The 20377-nt window shown below is 37.0% G+C and overlaps 1 protein-coding gene across 2 annotated transcripts; it reads right to left on the reverse strand.

Moving 5' to 3' along the window:
- Positions 1-506: 506 nt before the first annotated feature.
- Positions 507-15858, reverse strand: LOC107091281 (gamma-glutamyltranspeptidase 1-like). 2 transcript variants are annotated; one of them, XM_015385108.1, is made up of 13 exons: positions 15615-15858; positions 14069-14252; positions 13840-13970; positions 13658-13747; positions 13067-13259; positions 12828-12988; positions 11961-12110; positions 10947-11083; positions 8665-8852; positions 8468-8595; positions 3683-3795; positions 3484-3597; positions 518-872 (listed from the first exon to the last, which is right to left on the reverse strand). In XM_015385108.1, the coding sequence occupies exons 2-13, from the start codon at positions 14218-14220 to the stop codon at positions 726-728; spliced, it is 1704 nt and encodes a 567-aa protein (XP_015240594.1). In that variant the 5' UTR covers positions 14221-14252; positions 15615-15858; the 3' UTR covers positions 518-725. The 2 variants fall into 2 exon arrangements, with proteins under 2 accessions (XP_015240595.1, XP_015240594.1); XM_015385109.1 differs by lacking the exons at positions 11961-12110; positions 12828-12988; positions 13067-13259; ... (2 more) ...; positions 14069-14252; positions 15615-15858 and having other exon boundaries at positions 507-872; positions 8665-8893; positions 10947-11080.
- Positions 15859-20377: the final 4519 nt, after the last annotated feature.

Consider the following 20377-nt stretch of genomic DNA (forward strand, 5'->3'; position numbering starts at 1 on the left):
TTTCTGTGAGAGCAGGCTAATTTAAAGTAGATATTAACCTTTAAGCTGACATGCTACAGACTCCTTAAACTAAAATGTTCTTGTGAAATAGCTTTATAATTTAAAATGGAAATAAAAGTGATAGTTGTGCTTTCCAGTGCTCAAATTCATTCAATAAAAGAGATGGTGGTAGGGGGCAGCAGGAAAAATTATGAGATGAGGTCACTGTACAGTAGGTCACTGAACTCTGAGTGTTGGGAAATTGTTTTGAGTCATTTTTTTTTTCTTTCCCTGGAACAGTTTGTCCCTGAGGTGTTGCAGTTTGAGCCCTTTGTTACTGTCGCTCCTATGATTCTGTTCAACAACCAGAAAAAGCCTAATAGCAGCTCAGTAGTGTTGATTTCAAGAGGAGCTCCATATGAGGAGAATTGATCGTTTTAGAAAATACAAATCTAAACACAGGGTTTATTTATTTATTTTGTAGAACAGGATCTGCCTTACAGGATTTTCAAAACTGTAAAATAAAATTTTCAAATATGGCTGACATAAGATATGTAAATTACATTATTTAAATAGCCCTATCTCTTTTTTTAATGATTTTTTAAAGTATATACATAATTTCCTGTAAAAAAAAAAAAAATCTGCTGTCAATGAGTGTTGGTGGTGATTGTTCGGAGCTGATGAGGTCCTCAGCTCTCAGGTTGTGCAAAATATTTCAAAGTTGAGCTGCTAAAGTTGGTATAGCCTCAGTACCCGGCTGCATATCCTCCTTTACGAGGATCCGACTTAGCATACAGCCTATTTTCATGGCGCACCACTGCCTGCACCACGGCTCCTGTTGATGTGAGGTACTCTGTCTCATGGTTTTTCTCTCTCAAGCCATCAGCTACATCCTGTGAGCCAAAAAACAAGAAAGCATGAAAAGCAAATATATCTGGTAAATCATTTTAGCAACAGAATAGATCGCCAGTCAAAGTTTACTGTAGCTTCAGCAAAAAATAAATAAAATACTTATACAATGTAAACGAGAAAAAAGTATTTTAGTTCAATTTAGAGTAGTCCACATTATATGTATTTACTTAAACCTTTTCTAATTTATTTAAACCATTAGTTATTGTCAGTGACCAAGCCCACAGCTCCAAGCTTGTCTCTGCCAGTATAAAATGAAAATGATTAATTGATTGACTTAAACTCAATCATTGAAACAGAAGTTGAACTAAGATGTTTTAATATATATAGATATATTTTTAAACTGTTAATTGATGCATTATTAGTTTACGGCTGTGGTCAAACTGTTTAATTTGTTCTACTACCTGCTTTTATTATGTTTATTTTTTTATTTTATTTAATTCACCTAAATCAGTTTGACTTGTCCTTGTACGGATTTTTGCTATACAAATAAACCTGCCTTGCCTCGCCTTGCCTAACACGGAGAAGCAGCTTTTAATTTCTATGCTTTGCTTATCTGTAACAAACTCCAAAAAGACTCTTCCTCCACCTTCTCAATCTGAAAAAGGCCTCCTCTTCCATTGTGCTGCTGTCATTTCTTGTTTCTTTCTTGTTTTTTCTTTTGCTGGGGTGACTGCTACATTAGCTGTATGCAGGAAGTGCTCACACAAGGCGCCATTCATGCAAGGTCCATCAATCACAACAATGTGAGTTTGAAGTTTAGCTTTCGATTGGCGTCGAATAACAAAGGTGATGTATTTATATGATCCTGTACATTTAAATATTGTTTTAAGAGACCATTTTACATTTTTGCTATACATGCATCATATTAATAGCTGTATGTTAACCTTAAAAAGGAAAAAAATATCCTATCTAAAACAGGGCTATAAAATTCCCTCCCTTCATTACAGTAAAATAAAGATACAGATTTGCATTATAAGCCAACACAAGAAGACCAACAAACCAATTAATAACAATAAGATAACGTTATAGACACAAAGACCGTCTTTCAATATGTGTACTTGTGCGTTCTCATGTGCTTGTGTTCGTGAAACATCATCAGTCTCTGCCCTAGTGCTGTTCCAATTCACAAGAACACAAGATGGAGAATGGACAAAGTCCCCGGATGTTGTGCTCGCCCCTCCCTCTTTACCGAGCATGCATCAGAGCAGACTTGTCTATTCTCGAGACTGAGAGCTGTCCCAGGATGCACCACAGCATCAGCACCCACCAATGGAGTGCTCACGTAGCTCAGAATATTAAGTAAAAAGTTCTCATTTCTGTTGCCAGTGTTCTATAAAAGTACATTTTAAGTCACTACATAGGATTGGGGGGATAGTGGGGGGATAATAGGAGTAAGAATTTATTATCATCTAGAGAATATTAATAGCAGGAGGTGAAATGCAGCTCCAGACGAGTCGAGCGTGTGTTGACTTCACAAGTAAACTTCTGTTCCAACTGACCCATATTTATGCTGTGTGCTCACATTCTTCCGGAGCCCATGCTTTCCTGTTTCCTTCTCAAAAACATACTTGAGGAGATGAGTCCATACTCAAGTTCATGTGAACTGAGAAAAGGCCAAAGCGTCTGTTCTTGCAGTGTTTTGATCATCGCTTGTGAGCCTAAATAGAAGCCTAGCAACAGGTTCAATTAGCAGACATAAACAGATATGGAGCCATCTGCTGGCTGTACCGCAGAACTATCAGAAAGCCAAATGGTGACTGTCCTTCAATGCCTTAAATTAAAGCAACAGCTTAGCATGCTTGGTTCCTATTAAACAAAATGAGCAATCTACTGCAAATGCAAGTTCTAGTAAAGCCTCCCCAGAGTCTCCTATCACAACACCATGGAAAAATAAATTTCCCATTCCGAACAAACATAAACAGTGCCACAGCATCAAGTAAAGAACCAAGCAATCTATTTGTTCATTGTATAATTCTGTTTGTACTTTATAGACTAATAATCGCATTGCCATCTCTATTATCAGCATTAATAAGGACGTTTATTGACATTTCCATCAGCTACACAGCCACATCTAAATACCTCGACAGATTTAGCTTCATGGCGCATGAACATTCATACTGTATTCATAGCGTTATTCCAGTCTTGTATTTCTCTGATTTTTTAAATCTTTTTTTTTTTTTTCATTGGATGTTATACTTTTTTTTTTTGCTGAGAGGTGCTACCTGGCTTAGCAGGGGTAGGCTACTTTTTTGTTTAACCCCTTTGAACATACGCTGTATTGTACCTTCTTTGTTATAAAAAATATACACAAAGAACAATGAAAAAGCATAAAACACGAAAATTACAAATAATACGCCAGAAGGACACGTGGTATACTAGAAAAACTTTGTATTCAACCCAAGTGAGCAAATGGCTTATAAATGTAAAAATGTACGTCTATAACATGGTTAAAGACTTTTGATACTGGAAAGGTATGCAATGATGTAATGTGGCTGAAGTAAAAGTATCCCATAATTGACAGCTTCTCCCTGTACAATGCAGTCTTTTACCATTAATAGCATAAATTGGGGCTTTGTTGTTTTTGATACTCACTTTTTCAAAGTCTGGTTCCAACACAGTCGTATTGGGAACCAACTGGTTGTGGATCCTTGGTTCTACGACAGCTTTATCCACATCGAATTTGAAGAAAAGTGCATTGAGAATCACCTTCAAAATTGCAAACATGTTCTATTGTTAAACACGAGAAATGCACATATCTCCTTTTTCAGTCTCAGATTTGCAAGTGTTTTACCTGAGCCACAGATGTAGTGATTTTTGTTCCTCCTGAAGCTCCGACCACCATCTTTACATTTTTGTCCTTGTCCAAAAGGATTGCTGGACACATAGAAGACATCGGCCTTTTCCCTGTTTAGAGAATGTGAGGCTTATTTATGTCAATAGTTTAATGAAAATAAATCAGTTTTCCTGTTATTTTCATTAGTGCAATCCAAAGTAAACTTATAACAACATTATACAGTGTAAATCATAGGTTGAAGAGGTTGTCTTACCAATTTATCAGTCAGCTCAAGCGGATATAACTTTAATTGAGTAGCCTTCACTATAAAGCAAGCAGTCTGTTTGTCCTCACATTAATATTTTAGTGGGTTTGAGCTATATCTTGTTTCTTTCAGGGATTTCTGTTTTTCATTTCTTGCCAGTATATGAGGGCACAGGCTGTGTCTCTGACACGGTACCCTGCACCATTAGGGAAAACGACAGGGAAAGTTTCTGGCACAGTGCCTCCTTACCCCTCTAAACAGACCTTTAACTCCCCAGGCAAATTTTCATACTTGCTTGTCATAGTCTGCTTCATTGCAGAGAGAATGAGTCAGAGAACAGACAGTGAATGAACTTTTACAGAACTTTGAAGACCAGAACCCTGTCATGATCAATGTGGTGAAAACCAAGAAGCTGGTGGTGGACTTCCACAGGCTTAGAACCTCCATCCTGACTCTAGTGAACATTCATTTAGCCAATGTTAACATACGGTAATATATTTTAGTGTGTTCACCTTAACGATAAACTAGTCAGGAGAAATAACAGTGATGCTCTTTACAGGAAAGGTTGGGAAAGATTATCTCCTTCGAGATGTTTTGAAGTGGAGGGGAATTTTTTTGAATATGCTAGTTGGGAGAAAGCCAGCTTTGTCTCAGGATAAAATGCAGTTAGTGGGAGACAAAAGACTGCAACAAACCAACACGATTCAGGACAATGTCTCCAACTGCATGCACAAAGTTGTTGCTGAGATAGAGAGCTCTTTCAGGGATAGACAGCTATCTCATAGATGCACAAAGTAACACTTTGCAAATCCCTTCTCCCTGCTACTGTTAGACTTTTTTTTATCTTTGCTGGTCAAAACAGGCATTGTATGAAAATAGCACAGTTTGAGTCCCTTTAAGCTTGTACTTTTTTTTTTAATCAAACAGATCAGGTAGAAAAATATATAGATATGACAGATGGCCACTTGCAGCTGTGTTCTGCTGGAGGTTTCTTCCTGTTAAAAACAAGTTTTTCCTGTTCACTGTCGCTACAAGCATGCTTAGTGTGAGGGATTGCCTTCGAGTCAGTGAGTCAATGCAATCAACTGGTTTTCCTTAGATAGAAAACTTTTAATCACTTTGACTCTATGATCCAGTTGAATTGTCTCTGTAAAATGCCTTGAAATTACATGTGTTGTGAATTGGGACTATATAAATAAACTGAATTGAATTGAATATGCTAGGTGGATATACTTTATTTATTCCAAGCTTGGAAATTGTTACTTATTTTGCATATTTTTTCAAAATGTTTCATTTAAAATTGCATTTAAGTAAATGAAAAACAAATTAATCCTAAAAGAAATAGGATAATTTTTTTGAAGTTGACAGCAGCTGTGTAGTCATGTCCTTATATACCACCAACCCTGTTACATGAAGGGTTTTCCCCCCATAAATACAATCGTATGATCCATGATAACATTTTCATCAGGAATTGACGTCAAGTTATTCCTGTTTCTTTATTTTGGTCATTTTTGTTTTCATATTCTGGACCTAGAACTAGAACTTATTTCATATCATAATTTTAAAAAATAGAGAAAGCTTCTACTTATGGAAAAAGTTTTTTTTTGTTTTAAGAGTATATGCCAATTCTGAATCTCATGCATATCATGTGTTCTGTCTCTAGTCTTCACTATAAGGAGCAGTGGCCATTTAGTGCCCACATCACATCACTTTCATGCTCAACCTTGTTACAGGTTTCATTTTAATGGTTGAGATTTTGACAGGTTTGGCTGAGAGAGATGTAGTTAGTATAATTCCTCAGCTGTGGCAACACTGCAGTGCACGACTACTATCAGATCAACACTTTTTTTGTGAACCCCTCCAGCATCTTGTGGCTGCTTCTCTGATTAATACTGTTCTTTCTTAGCCTGGCAGTTGAGATGGATTGACATGTCAGGGTGTTTAAAATCTGATTGGGAAACTGCATAGTTCAGCTTTAAACCTATCAACATTCCCCGCCTCAATTGTCTTATGTTTTTCTTGGTCTTTATAATATTGTTGTTTCCCTAATAATCTCTAACAGACTTCTGAGGCCTTCACAGAAGAACTGCGTTTAAAGTAAAAGACAAAGAATATTCCTGTCGGTCTGGTAAATTCATCAGGTGATTTATGAAAATAGGTGGTTAAACTAGACTTGGTGGTTTTAGAGTGCAGTAACTGTTTGGTTTACATGATTTAAGAGAAACTTAGAATGTATCGGTCTCCTCCACTTCACAGTTACGAACTTCATTATGTAGATATATTGGATAGAATCCTAATGAAATAAACTGAAGCTTGTGGCTCTGTGACAAAGTACCAAATTATAACATCTTGTGTGACTGTCTGACTCATAAATCATGATGGGATTTAGTATTTGTGAAACTGTTGCCAGTTTTGATAACAGGAGTTCCAGATAATGAAGATATCTATAACCTATAATCTTTAACAAACAATCATTAACAAAATGCAAAGTATGGTGGTGATATAACACTCAAACATGGAGCTCAGTTCTAACTATAGGTCTTTTACTGTGTTCTTCTTCAGTATTCAGAGATTAAGGTAAACAGTTGCTCCACCACAGATAAACAGGATAACCTGGATCTTGCTAATAAGGAAGTACCTCCTGTTTCAGTTGAAGGAAGATGATTTATGATTGTCTGATCTTCACCAAGCTAAAAATGCTTAAATCTTGCTTAAAATGTACAAATGCAGCATTATTCTTTTTTTTATTTATTTATTTATTTTTATTATTATTTATAAACCAGGAAGAGGAGAAGGATCGCTGTCTTAGCTTGGCCTTACTCAACCAGAACCCCATAACCCATATCCAAACGGAGCTTCATCAGATCCCTCTGACACCATTTTTCTAAGTCGCTGAATGTCTTTGACTTGTGCAACACATCCACTTTATATGAAACTCATCAATGGATCAACTAGAATATTCTGGAAAGGTGAAAAAACTCTTCATGATGTCAACCATTTACTGACATGCTAACTTTCAACTGCGTGTAAATAAATAATTTAGTTTATACGTCAGACTTACCACAATAGTGTCATTTTGGATAACATTTCTCCATAATGTAACTAAAACACAGAACTATGTGAAAAAAACTTTCATACCATAAGAGCGTCTTGCTAAATAATTTGCTTTAATCCTCTCTCAGGTGAAGAAAAAAGTCAAAGGTGAAAGTTTTTTCTTCCATTTTCAACTTCTATTTTAACTAAAACATCCTTGTATCAAATTTCCATTAGTTTCCCTGCCCTTGGTAAATAAAAGTATCTCCCTAGATTGATGCTATCACCACCATATTATGTTATATTAAGTGATGTTTTGTAACCACATATTTTTGTTACTGGACAAAAAAGTTTACTTTCAGTTTTATCTGGTTAAATACTATGTTTGTTTTTTCCCCTTCAGTATTGACTTCTTTTTTGCCAGTCTTCAATAAAAGCCAGATTTGTTAAAGGCACTGTCACTGTCTTGGTTCTGCTATGCTTTCTTTTGAGTATTCAGTTTAACTTTGCTCCATGTTTTCTGGTTTTATTGGTTTAATTCTTATTTTGTTATGTTTTCTGGTTACTTTTCAGTTCTCAGGTTTTTATTTGTTGCCCTCTTGTGTTGGTCTCCTTTTTCCCTGGCTCCTTAGACTGCTCTCTTCCCACCTGCTCCCAATCTGCTCGTTAGTCCTCTCTTTGTTCAGTTGGCCATAAATACTCTTCTTGTGCAGTTCCTCAGTGCTGGTTCCTCGTCTAAAATCATCTTACTTTGTCCTACATTGTCTTACCCTGGCTCCTTGTGATTGTTTCCCCTGATGTCTCCATGGTTCTGGTTTGTGTTTAATTTTTACGTTGGATTTTTTGATTCCTGCTTAGTTTAACATTTTTCAGTTGAATTTTTGGATTTCTGTTTTTGCTACCTGTGATCACTCATTAAATCTACAAGAAACTCACCTCTACCTCCCTGCCTCTGCATTTGGTTCCTCAACCAAACCCTGACAGATACAGTATGAGCTTCCCTGTCAACTCATTTTTCCATCAGAGCTGTGGATCTCTAAGCTCCTCAGGTGTTACCATGGACCTTTAGGATATTGCTCTCTCAGCAAACGTGGAGAGCCATATCTTCATTAGTTTGCACTTTTTGCATGTGTTTTCTAGAACTTTTTGACATACTGCTTAAACACAACTATTTCTTCAAGAATTTTGGGGGTCTACATAAATCCTCTGTATTTCAGCGTCGTTGTGTCCATGGGCAAGACAATTCACCTGCATTGTCTACTGATGGTGGTCAGAGGGCCTGGTGGCACCAGTTTACGGCAGCCTCTCTTCTGTCAGTGAGCCCCAGGGCAGCTGTGGCTACAATGTAATTTGCCACCATGAGTGTGTGCGTGAATGGGTGAATGACTGAATGTAAAGTGCTTTGGTCAAGTCTCCTGACTTGGAATAACGCTATATAAGTAAAGGCCATTTAACATATCTTGCAGCCACTGATCTGTTCATGAAAAATGCAGGTTTAAATCTACCTGGGGTGATGAAGTTGCTCGGGGAAGGCGGAACACCGAACCCATTGGTGATGTTTGGTGAACTGAAGTCATCCATCTCATTGTTCAAAATAATTCCTGTAGATCTTGATATGACTTTGGAGCCAAAACTGCAGGAAGACAATTACCTATCAGATCCACAAGGATAATAACTGCAATAATTAATCGGGTAAACTTACTATAGGTTGATGGTGCTGGTAGCAGACACAGCACTACCGTCCTCAGATATAACAGACAGATGGGATGTCCCATGGTCATCTGGCAGGTAAAACTCTGGCCCATAATATTCCATGGGATGTGTTGTATTGTCCGTAATATTTCTCCGGAGGTTATCAGCATACGCAGTGGAGATCATGTTCTCGATCAGCTTTTGGAATAATACGATTTTGACTTGAGTTCAGAGCTGTGCTAAATTTAAAACAAGAGCAGTAACATTGAACTAAAATATGAGTACTTCTAGACCACCAATTTTAACTGTCACAGCATAATTTATTATTTTATTTCTTTTTTCTTTTTTTTGTAGATCAGCTTTTACAGCCCGCCTAAAAGAGCATGTAACCATTATTGTCTATACCCAATTTTATCCATTTGAGGTTGCAGGGGCCTCAACCTGGACAACCTTGACAGGCCTACAGGCCTACAGTCTGTCGTAGGCAACACCAAGACATACCAGACAACCAATCACACACATACTCTATGCTAAGGGCAATTTATAGAGGATAAATAATTAACCATACGTGTTTTTGTATCACTACCCAGAGAGATCCAAGGAATGCACAGGGAGGACATACATACAGTATTCCATGCAGAAAATCTAACAAGAGAAAAGCAATCATTCTCAAAGTATAAAGGAAAGGTCTTCATAAAAATTAGGTGTGCCGATAAAGTCACTAAGTTAGTGTTGCAAATTGGCTTTTATTAAGATTTGTTGTAAATAATATATGTTTTTGTAATTTATGCAAAATATTATAACTCCTACATTTACCCTTCTGATTCTTTAACCTCCTGGCTGTTAGATTGTATACCTTGGTTGTCAAATATTTTCTGTCTCTGAACCAAAAGTGACAATTAACAAGACTTGAACATTTATCTTGCTTTTGTATCAAGTGTTTGTATTAAATTAAGGTATATCCTCTATGTTTGGTTCAGTTATCCTTCACCTGATCCTCACATTCTCTACACATTTTCTTGCAAAAGTAAAAATAGTCAATATGGCCAAATCCTTTTTTCAATTCAACAGATCATGGGGATGTTTTATGTTTTGCTAGGAATAATGGATTTCATTTCTCTAAGCGGCCTTTTGTGCAATGCCTGTTAGAGACTTGCATTGTATGAAAAGCAGTGACTATCATCTTCACAAGTTAATTTGCTTTTTCATTAAGCTTCAGCAGAAGACAGTTTAACTTCTTTGACTTTATTCAGTAGTCTTTTTCCATTTTAAACATGGTTGTAACTGGTAAATAGTTGTTGTCAGAACAATTACATTGATAGTGTTCTTGTGGTCATTAAAGGAGCAAATAAAGACACAATTCACTCAGGCTACATTCAGTTCAGTTTTTGGTCCTTGTTGAATGACGATCTAAAGATATCTCTAATTAGGCCAAGGGAACTGTTTTGGGGATCATTTGTAAAGTTTTCTATGTAAACACATTCGTCTTTGAGACACAGAAGCTGTCTCCTTTCTGAAAATTTCTATGTTTATACTCATACTTGTTTATACTCATAACTCATAATTGTTTATACTCATAACCAATGAATGAGTACATGAATATTTCACTGAAGGGTTATTCAAATTTGTGTGTGGCAGTAATTCTATCTGTGATATCTCAGCAGATTTATATTTTTTTTCTTTGTTGTTTTTTAATGAGATCAAACAAGGAATTGTTTTAGAGGTGTCTGCCTTAGGCACAAGATTGTATTAATAGTGGTTTGCAATGATTCCTTTCTGAATAGTATCCAAAGATGCTGCAGTCTTTGTTGACACAACTTAATGTTCCTCCCTCATTTCATCTCCCAGAAAAGTGGGTAAAGTTTCCCTTTGCAAGTTAATGAACATCCGTTTTCTCCCGCTTATCTTGTCAGTGTTGCGTGGGGCTTGTTGCTTTTTTTTGGCGTTTTTTGGGTTTTGGGTTCCCCCTTGACCGGTTTTTTCTTTTTTCCCGGGGCACGCCAAGGCCCCCCACCCTGTTCCCCCTTAGGGCCATTTTGGGGAGGCCATTTACCTTGGAGTTCTTTTTGGGGGGTTTTGGGGGGAGGTTGTGTTCCCCGGGGGGAACCCCCCCTTCCCCGGTTGGACCCGGCAACTTCCTTCCGGAAGGCCCTTGGGCGTTGATTCAACCCCGGACCTTTTTTGCTGCAAGGCAACGGTGCTACCCACTGCCTACCATGGAGCCCAAGTTATTGAATATTCCCATTGAAACTAACATAGTTCCAGTAAATTCTTAAAAGTTAATTAACTTACATCTGTTATGTTGAGAAACCCTGGATCTCCAAGTAAAGTTCTTTTTGCATAAGCAAAGCGATGAGCCTCCACAATGCGATGGAAGGTTAGGATCCTTTTCTCCTTGGTCGCCATACTGTCCTCATTGAAGTTGTACCCTGCAAATGATTACAACCAACAGTAGCACTTGACTGAAACCAGGCTTTTATCATCTATTTTCATCATTTAAGGTTCAAGTAGATAAAGAAAAATATGACTGGCATGAAACTGCTTTTAATTTAGTCCCAAAGTTGAAGGCACCATACAGGAATTATTTATCTTAGTTTTATGACAGAAGCAGGAGTCACAGAAAACCAGCAGGGTGCAAGCTTTTATTTTACAGTGACTGAGTCCTGAATTAAGCTTGAACAAGGCAGCTGTGTCCAATTAGAGGTACATTTGGGGGATTACTGTATGGGTGTCGAAGGCAGTGGGGTACAGTGAGTGGGCAGCCAGTCAAAAGACAGGGAGAGGGTTTTGATGATTAATTATTTCAGGGAAAAGTTTCTCTAATCCTCTGCGGCAGATACTGTCACCGCTCTGACACGAAGCTGAGAGAGCGTGACGGTGTCTTCACAGACCGGTAGTCGGAATTTTATGGTCCAGACAACAACAAGCCAAATCAGACAGATGACATATACAGAAAGAACGAAAGTGGAAAAAAAGAAATACTGGCAGAGATTTGATTAAAAGCATCAAAATGTTAACTATTAGTCAACTCTAATGTTTATTCTATTAGACATCATAAAGGAGAAAAGAGTTAATTTCTGTAAAAGACAAAAAAAAAAAATCTTTTTTTTAACAAGTTTCCAGTTACATAACCCTAATTCTGGTTAAATGAAGTTAAATGATCCTTTGAAGAGAGGATTTCCTGTACAGAAGCCCTACATATCCCTCAGAGGTGACTCCTTTCTGTGAGAGTGACTGCAAGGCAGCTTACACCGAAACACATTCTCTCCCACTCAAGATGTTTTTGGATGGTGCATCAAGGCTTACCATTCAGGATGTTTAATATCAGCGATAGCACAGGGCCGCTAGCGGGGGCATTGGGAACAACCATGGAGTACTCCCCCACATTCACAGTTAAAGGTTTTTCATCCAAGATGGGCTCATAATCCCTGAGATCTTCTTTTGTAATGATGCCACCTAAACATGGATTGACAAACTGTGAATGCAATGCTGAGCAGAAATGCAAACAAATTCTCCTTAATCTGCAAATGGATAGTGCAAAGCAGCTCTTAGCCCCAAAAGTAGATTTCATATACTGGCTTTTAATCTGTGGATATACTAATTTGTTGAAGTTTTTTTTAGCTTAAATAACATTAAGAGTTTGTCTATAGACCCATTTGCAAAAGAGGGGGTTTTAAAAACATGGAAAATTCCTCTGTGTAGCTTTTGACTTACATGATGAACTTAAGCATGCTACCTGATACCTCTAAAAATAAGGTCAGTTTGTGTCTAAACTAATAAAATATGCTAATTACGAAGCATTCTTGCAAAACAGCAACAAACGTATCCCAATCCAATCAATAGGGATTGGATTGAGAGCTGTTGAGCTGTTTTCCGAAGAAAATAAAGTCTTTTAAGTCTAACTATTTTAAGCAGGTATAGATATTGCCAAAAAAGATAGTGTTGCATTTGTAAAATAAAAAAATAAATAAAATAAATGTAATTATCTTCCCCCTTCACAACTATATATTATCTTGCCAATCAAATAATATGGCATATGAAATCTATTTATGACATTAGGAGGTAAGAAGAACAAAATGTCTTAACTTTAAGTGGGATTGGATGATTTTGCAAGTTAGTGTATATAGGACCAATATGAAACACTAACAAATGGTTTTTAAAAAAAAAAGGTACCTGCAGCCTGAATATCTTTCACAAGATCATCAGACAGTTGTCCTGTGTAGAACTCCTCTGGCCCGTTCTCTGCTATTCTCCTATAGGTTTCTGCCAGTTTGGTAAATTTCACAGTTTCATTTTCTTCTAACACATTGCCGTCTTTCCCACAAAATACTTCACTGGAAAAATTTAAGAAGGATTGTGTTAGACATGGTTATCTATGACACAGGGAGTTAATTAAAGATGATGCCTCTCACCAGAAGGCCATGTCATTCAGGATGATTTCCTTGTTTCTGGCAACAGCTGTAGCCAGCGCCTTGCCCATTGGAAATCCTTTCTCAGCGAGTTCGATGCTTGGCTGAAACAGGTCTTTCCAGGGCAGTTTGCCGTGTCGTTTGTGGGCAATTTCATAGCCTCGAATCTCTCCAGGGACAGCAATAGCCAACCCTCCTATAGACCAAAGGACAGTTAAAAAAAAGAGTAGGGGTTTGTCCTTTTCAGGTTCTTATACCCATGTTTCATTAATTTAATTTCTATTAATTAGAATTAACTAAAACCCTTTAGCCACATAAAAGTGTATCAGCATCTCTGCTAAAATTGTGAAGGAGGCTTAAAATTAATGTTATTTTATTTCAGCAACAGAATCTCTTTCCAAAAATAAAATTAATCATTTTAAAATAACAACCTTCAGGCTGGGTTTAAATACATTTCTGAAATTCATCTGTATTTGATTTTTTTGTGGCTTTTAAAAAAAAATTACCAAGATATTTGGAGGGAACAAAGTTTTTTTTTCCCTCTTTTCATTCATTTGTTTCCATTCAATCTTTGTTTCTCTGGTTAAACGTTACCTTTCTGGGATAAGTCTGAACTGCTCCCAAACATATTTTGGGTTGCATTGCGTGGAGCGGTCTCCCGTGCGTTAATGACCTCTGCTTTCCCTGTTTAGAAGCCCCATTGAAGAAAATTATTTGCATGAGTTAGTTGGTTTGTGCAGATCTGAAAATCTTATGGGAAATGTGTGTCACTGTACCAGTTTTAGCGTCATAAATGGTGAAGAAAAGACCTCCTCCTATGCCCATACTGTGAGCATTCATTAATCCAACACATAATAATGCCGCTATTGAAGCATCCACTGCAGATCCACCCTTCTTTAGCATATCCCTATGATAAAGATAATGAAAGAAATATAGTTTATCATCAAGGTGATCATAATTATAGGTCAACTTTTTCCTCTTGCTGCTGATAAGACAAGTTCTTACCTGCCAATCTCTGAGCAACGGCCAGCGTCTGCTGCCACAGCTGCCTTTTTGTAGCCACTTTGTCTCTTCACACCGAAGAAAACACCAAGAAATGTGGCAAGACATGCTAACAGCAGCACAGCAAGGGCCACTATTATTATTTTTTTGGCCATTTTGAGTATTCAGGAACGAATAAATCTGGTTTCTGAAAAAGAGAAATAACACACACATAATTGTAAATGCAAAACGTATTGTCTCATTCAAATACTTCCCATGTTAAAAGAAGAACAGATCTAAGCAAGCTCAATTCAAATGAATGATTGTAGTAGATTGATTGGTGTTTTGGTTTTGGTTTCCTTTTGTGTTTGTCTTGTGATTTATTTGGGTCTGTTCATGTCATCAAGGTTTTGCCGTAATCAGTTAATTTCCTGTATTCATTGTTGTTGTGACCCCCCCAAACACCAGATGTCATTAAGATCATGGTTTTTAGGCTAAATCTGGTTGGTCTGTCATAGTCTTAATTTATTCCAGAAATAGTTGTTGATAATTGGGCTATTTGGGCTATTCAAGATTTCTACAGGACTTCACCATTGAAATTCGGGAGAGCTATAGTTAAACTGACAATGCCCACATGAATGGAAGTCAGATGTTGTAATACATCGTGTAAAATTGAAAATAAATTAGTTATTTCATCTTTCCGATTTATGATCCTCCACCACGGGTTCGTCGTTGGATTGCCAACTTGAAGAGGGAGGATTTGCCATCAAACTTCTGGCCAGATGAAAAACACATAATATGTAGCCAAGAAGAATGTTTTCAAGGTGAATTAGATAATCGTGCCTTTTGATAAACACCAGATACACCTATGGGACTTGATCAACAGCCGATACCGCACTGTGGCAAACATGGATGTCTCCAGTAAATCACATTCAAATGAAAATTTCTCTTAATTAAAAACACTTATTGTTTATTGAACTGTATGTAATCATTTCATATTGAAAGTACTTTCAGAAGTTTGAATTCTGCATATGACCGGACTTTTCCATTAAGTCTCAGTTATACAAACAGATGTAAAGATTGACTTTATTATAACGACAATTCTTCTCTAATCTAACTTAATAAAAGTATTATTTATTTTTTTTATTGGAAGTACACAGTATAGTTTCCTGACTGAAATGTATCACATTAAGTAGTCATTTACCTGAACATATAAAAAAAACACAGACCCTACTCTGCAGATTAGGCTCAGTAGTCAGAGTACTACACGATACCACAGACCAAAGTGACAAATAGTTAAAAAAAGTCTGGAGTATTTTAGTTTTTTCCTCCTAAATCCTAAAGTAGTTTCAGGCTCATTCACTGCTATGTCATAAGAGCAAAAACAGGTTATGTAACAGGGGAGCGAACTGATTCAGGTGAACGACTGTTACATGTCTCTCAAATCAGCTATAGAAAAAACATCCATATTTTTTTTACATGTGATCATATTAGAGCAATGATTATCAAATATCTTACAAGCTTTCATTAGATCTTAATTAAACATTTACAAATTCAATGATTACTTTACCTTCCTGTAGATTATTATGTAAATATGCCTTTCCCTGCTTCCTCTTGGGGCTTCAGCGGCATGCAGCCTCTGTTTGTCAGCAGCTTGTAGGTGATGTGTTTATATTGTACAGTCATTAAACTTTAACCCATCCCACAATAAACCATCTCACCTGAGTCATTGTAAGTGGCAACAAACACAGGCTGAACAAGTAGAAGAAACTACAAAATGACAGTCGTAGTGATACCTTAGGATAGGATATCTTTATAGAACTTTTAGAAGCGAACAGACTGAGGTTTTACATGACCCTGAAACTGACGGGGCAGCACAACCCGAGGGCGAAAGGTTCTTTTTTATCTAGAGCAATGCTTAGATCTGTGAAAAAGATTAACAGGCAGAGGCCTTAATTTGGCTTGAGTTTTATTTTAAATGGTTGACGTATGACTGGAGGAGGACAAGGCTTTACAATGAGATAGTGAGGTGTAGGCTTTACTCAAAACACTTGTGTTTGAGCTAAAAAATAAAAGTCCCCAGCAGGCATGAAAATGGGAGCTTTCAGGAATGCGAGGGAGAGAACAACATATCCAAAGCTAAGACAGAAAAAAGCACTTAGAAGTACAAAATAACTGTTTGACGAAGTACATAGCAGAGTACAAAATCTTCTCTAGATAAGCAACCAGTCCAGAAGGTGTGGAAAGCATCAAAGATATTTAACTGCAGATTCGACAGTTATATCAAGTCTTTTTCTGCCCTAACCTGAAGTGACTAACTTATATCACTGTCAGTGACTAATGTCTAAACCTGCTGATCCTTTGCAGCTTAAACTTTAAACTCACACAGCAACTGAAGCTACACCTGTCAATAATTTGACACAAAAGTTTCAGATGGGTGACTTTAAAAGTATAAAAGAGGAATGATTCGGATGCTAAAAAGAATATCCTGGGTGTATAAAAAAATAAGGATTGTTGTTTTTTTAGGTCGACAGGAATGATTCTGGAATAGTGAGCCATAGTGTTACTGCAATATGTTGTTGAAGCAAAACAGGTCATAAAAACTTTATTGCCATTTGATGTTTAACTGAAATTTTAAAACACTGTTCCTTACTACAGTTTTATTTATCCCAGCTTCTTTTTTTTTTTTAATCTTACAACCATATATCTAAATTGATTTAATTGGAGTTTATATAATAGAACAAAACACATTAGTAAAAAATTTCAGTTTAAAGAAAATATACTGTTTTTTATGGAAAAAAAAGGGAAATTAAAATCAGGGCTTCAGATTTTTATTTACATCACCTTTTTTTCTGACACCTTTAAATTAATTTAATGAGTGAATAAAGTTTGTCACTGTGCAATTTAAACAAAGTATACTTAAAGTCGATCAATGGTCTAAACATTTCCTAGTGAACATACAGTACTACAGCATTTCTTAGGATGGCTTTGCAAAAGTTTAAAAGCAGGTTCATTTTTAGAACATTATCTTAAGCTTAGATCATTTAGCAGAGCAGTTTTCAGTCAATCTAGAGAAAATTGTAATAGCACACTTGAAACCACACACAGATATGGAGATCCAATAATATTTAAGGACAGCTTTTTAAAAATGCTTACCCACTGTTTACCTATTAGATAATACAGTACAAAGAGCCACAGCTCAGGTGGAAAAACCTGTGGATAAAATAGCTATTAGATGTTTACTTATCCTACATTTAAAGCAGAGTGACACGAAGGGAAAACATTTTTGGAGATTGCCAGTACTGTGTAGCAGAATCATCCATCATCTAAATGTGCTACACCTCCATCAGATCAAAATTAACCTTTTCCCCTGGAAGAAAAGGTCATGTATAGCATAAAACTAAATCATCTGTATGCTTTTCTTCTGTCAGGATAGGGAAGTTGGTCACAGTAAAATGGATGGAACTAAAAAAACTGAAAGAAAGCTTGCTAGAAGCTTTTAAATGTTGTTGGCTAACCTTTCAACATAGACGTCAGTATCAATAGCAGTTTAGCAAACTGCTTTACAATAACACCAATAGTGTTATAAAATGGCAAACAAGTATAAAACTATAGCAAAAAAAAAAAAAAAAACTAATCAAAAACAGAAGAATTCAACTTTCTAAGATCTACCTAGTGTCATACTTCAATCAATCACAAGGTGAGGAAAACAGATTAATTTTTCAAATAAATATAACTGATTCTATGTCATGAGTAGCATGCATATGTAGAGTTAAGGTGCTCAGTCACCTCTATGTTTTAACTTTGATTTCAGAACATCATAGAAAAACTGAGTGGCTGCTTGGGAAGTGTGTTTCTTGTCCAAACTGACAGAAACCCTGAACACAAACAGGATTACAATGGAGAATTTAAATCAGTGCATTCAAAAACATGTTAGACTAGGAGGTCCAAACCTATATCCAACTTATAATCTATAGAGTGGGATTGGGAGAGACGCTTTCCATCCATTCTATCAAGCTTATAACATTTTCCAAAGAAGTTTATGTAAAAAAGTAAATCTCTGTATTTGTACTGTATTTATAGGATGATAGAGGCACAACCTTAAGGATGTACAAATCCAGTAAAAAGGTACAGTAGTTCAGCAACATATAGACCAAAGACCAGGGGGGCAATTCACTTTTTGCCACACATTTCTAGTAATAGGAGTAAGAGAAAAAAAAAAGAAAAAGAAGAAACCTTGCAGCCTTTCAATCCCCTTTAAAATTAAGCATTACTTTGTGTTGGTCTATCACATAAAATCACGTACATTGATTTGAGATTTGTGGCTGTAATGTGGCAAACGTCTAATGTTCAAGCAGCATAAATACTTTTGCAAGGGGATGGACATAATTCCAGCTGAGTGAGCTTTTGCAACATTTTAACCATAAAACATCTAGCAAAATCTACACTTAGCAAGATAACAAAAATATATATATTCAACCTTCCATGTGGATCTGAACCTCATGATCTGCCCTGATAGCTGACCTTAATTGTTCACTTCATTCACCTGTCTAACTCTGCCCAGTTCCTAATCATCTTATCAGCCTGCATCTGCTGCTTTATATTCGGCTCAGCCCAGCTATCCGGGCCAGCTCCTCGTTTGTATTATGTTTGTATTTCAGTTTGAGTTAAGTTATTCCATGTTACAATTCTTGGAGGCCAGATCATTGTTTGATTTTTGTAGTATTTTTGTTTGTTAGTTTTAGTGTGAAGGATTCCTACATTCATGTTCCTGTTCCCGGAGTCTGGTGAGTTGAGGGGGGGGGGGTTCCTTTTTTTCTTCTCTCCTGATCATGTCCTGGCTCCTAGGTGGAGTACAGTTTAAGGTTTCGCAGTTATCCTGGTACCATGACTTGTCTCTGTCCCTCAACCACTGAGCCTGCCTGTCTGCATCTGTGTGTTTCTGTCTGCTGGACTCATGGAACTCTGAACCTGCCTGAACCCTCTGTGGATTCCTGGAACCAGGGATCTGTCTGTTCCTGTATGGATCGGAACCCCTGACCGGGCTTCGGACTCCTGGATTCCAGAACTGTTCCTGTCTGATCTGTATCTCTGACCAGGATCGGTTTGCTGCCTGCTCACTGGGGTTGCTGTGTCGGGGATGCTCTGGCTCTGGGCGGCTCTGCGCTGCAGCTCGTTTGGCAGTCCATCGGCTGGATCCTGCCTTCCTCTGGGAGGATGGGCTGAACTGTTATACCAGGTAAGTGACTCAATCAGATACAGTAATCATCTCCCGTCAGATGATCATGGTCACTTACCTATGTTTCTCCCTCCAGAGTGTCAGTAATTGGGCTGTGCCCCTCCTCCCCCCTGCAGCCACTGCGGTCCACAGATCCACAGCAAACCGCTTCTGTTCAGTTATGTGTTGATAAACGTTTTGAACTTTACCACTGTCTGTCTCACCTGGAATACTCAGTCCATCTGTCCTCGTTCCATGAATCCTTTAGAATATGTAAATGTTTCATTAACACACAGCAGAGCCTACAGCACAAGTATGGTTCAGAGAGCTAGAGATAGTTTTTACTTTTTAACTGAGGTGATTGATGATTTTCTACTGCTGGCTATAATCGAGCTTTCAAAACTGTTTTAGGCTATTTTATTTTGTTGTAAAATAATAGTTGTACAATTTACAAAAGACTCTATAATGAAGCATGAAAATATTAACTGTTACATGCGAGCAAGTCTGTTTTCTTTTGTTACATAACTCAGAGCAGGAAATGAGTATATGACATTCAACTAGTTTTTTTTCCAATACAGACATTGACTCTGCATCTTTAGCAAGATATCTTTTATGAGATGGTAATTACACATCACATATTTATGACAAGCCATAAAGTAATTCTTACCTTTAACATCCACTTTTCATGGCTAAAGAAGCTAGAGTAATTGTATAACAACAAACAGAATGAACTTGTAGAATAAGAATGAAATAAAATCTGGTTATTAATGACTAACAAGCTAAACAGGATGGTGGCTATGTGCATCAAGAAATTACTTTGTGTACTGTTTAAATAAAAAGGCTTTTGCTTTACAAGTGTATTCTAATGTACAGACCTGCCTAAATACTGGAAAAATAAACATTCTATAGAGAAAAAACAGGAGTAAATGACATTGATCAAACATATTTGACTCCTTAAACACTTTTGGGTCTAGTTGGTTTCCATCTTAAAGGAATAGTACACCCAAAACATGATTAGCCTTCATTTTCTACTCGCCCCCATGCTGAACAACACTCTGGAGTACTTTTTTGATATCTCAAATGCATCTAGAGATCTGGGAGGCTTCTTGCTGTCT

This window comes from Cyprinodon variegatus, unplaced genomic scaffold (assembly GCF_000732505.1).
Source record: "Cyprinodon variegatus isolate N-32 unplaced genomic scaffold, C_variegatus-1.0 Scaffold331, whole genome shotgun sequence".
Lineage (NCBI taxonomy): Eukaryota > Metazoa > Chordata > Actinopteri > Cyprinodontiformes > Cyprinodontidae > Cyprinodon > Cyprinodon variegatus.

What these genes read in the sequence shown, in the direction of transcription:
- LOC107091281 (XM_015385108.1), bottom strand. Translation starts at nt 14,220, where the DNA reads ATGGCCAAAAAAATAATAATAGTGGCCCTTGCTGTGCTGCTGTTAGCA. An exon ending in CGTTGCTCAGAGATTGGCAG is followed by an intron (nt 13,971 to 14,068) that starts GTAAGAACTTGT and finishes TCTTTATCATAG; the next exon opens with GGATATGCTAAAGAAGGGTG. An exon ending in CTGAATGACATGGCCTTCTG is followed by an intron (nt 12,989 to 13,066) that starts GTGAGAGGCATC and finishes AAATTTTTCCAG; the next exon opens with TGAAGTATTTTGTGGGAAAG.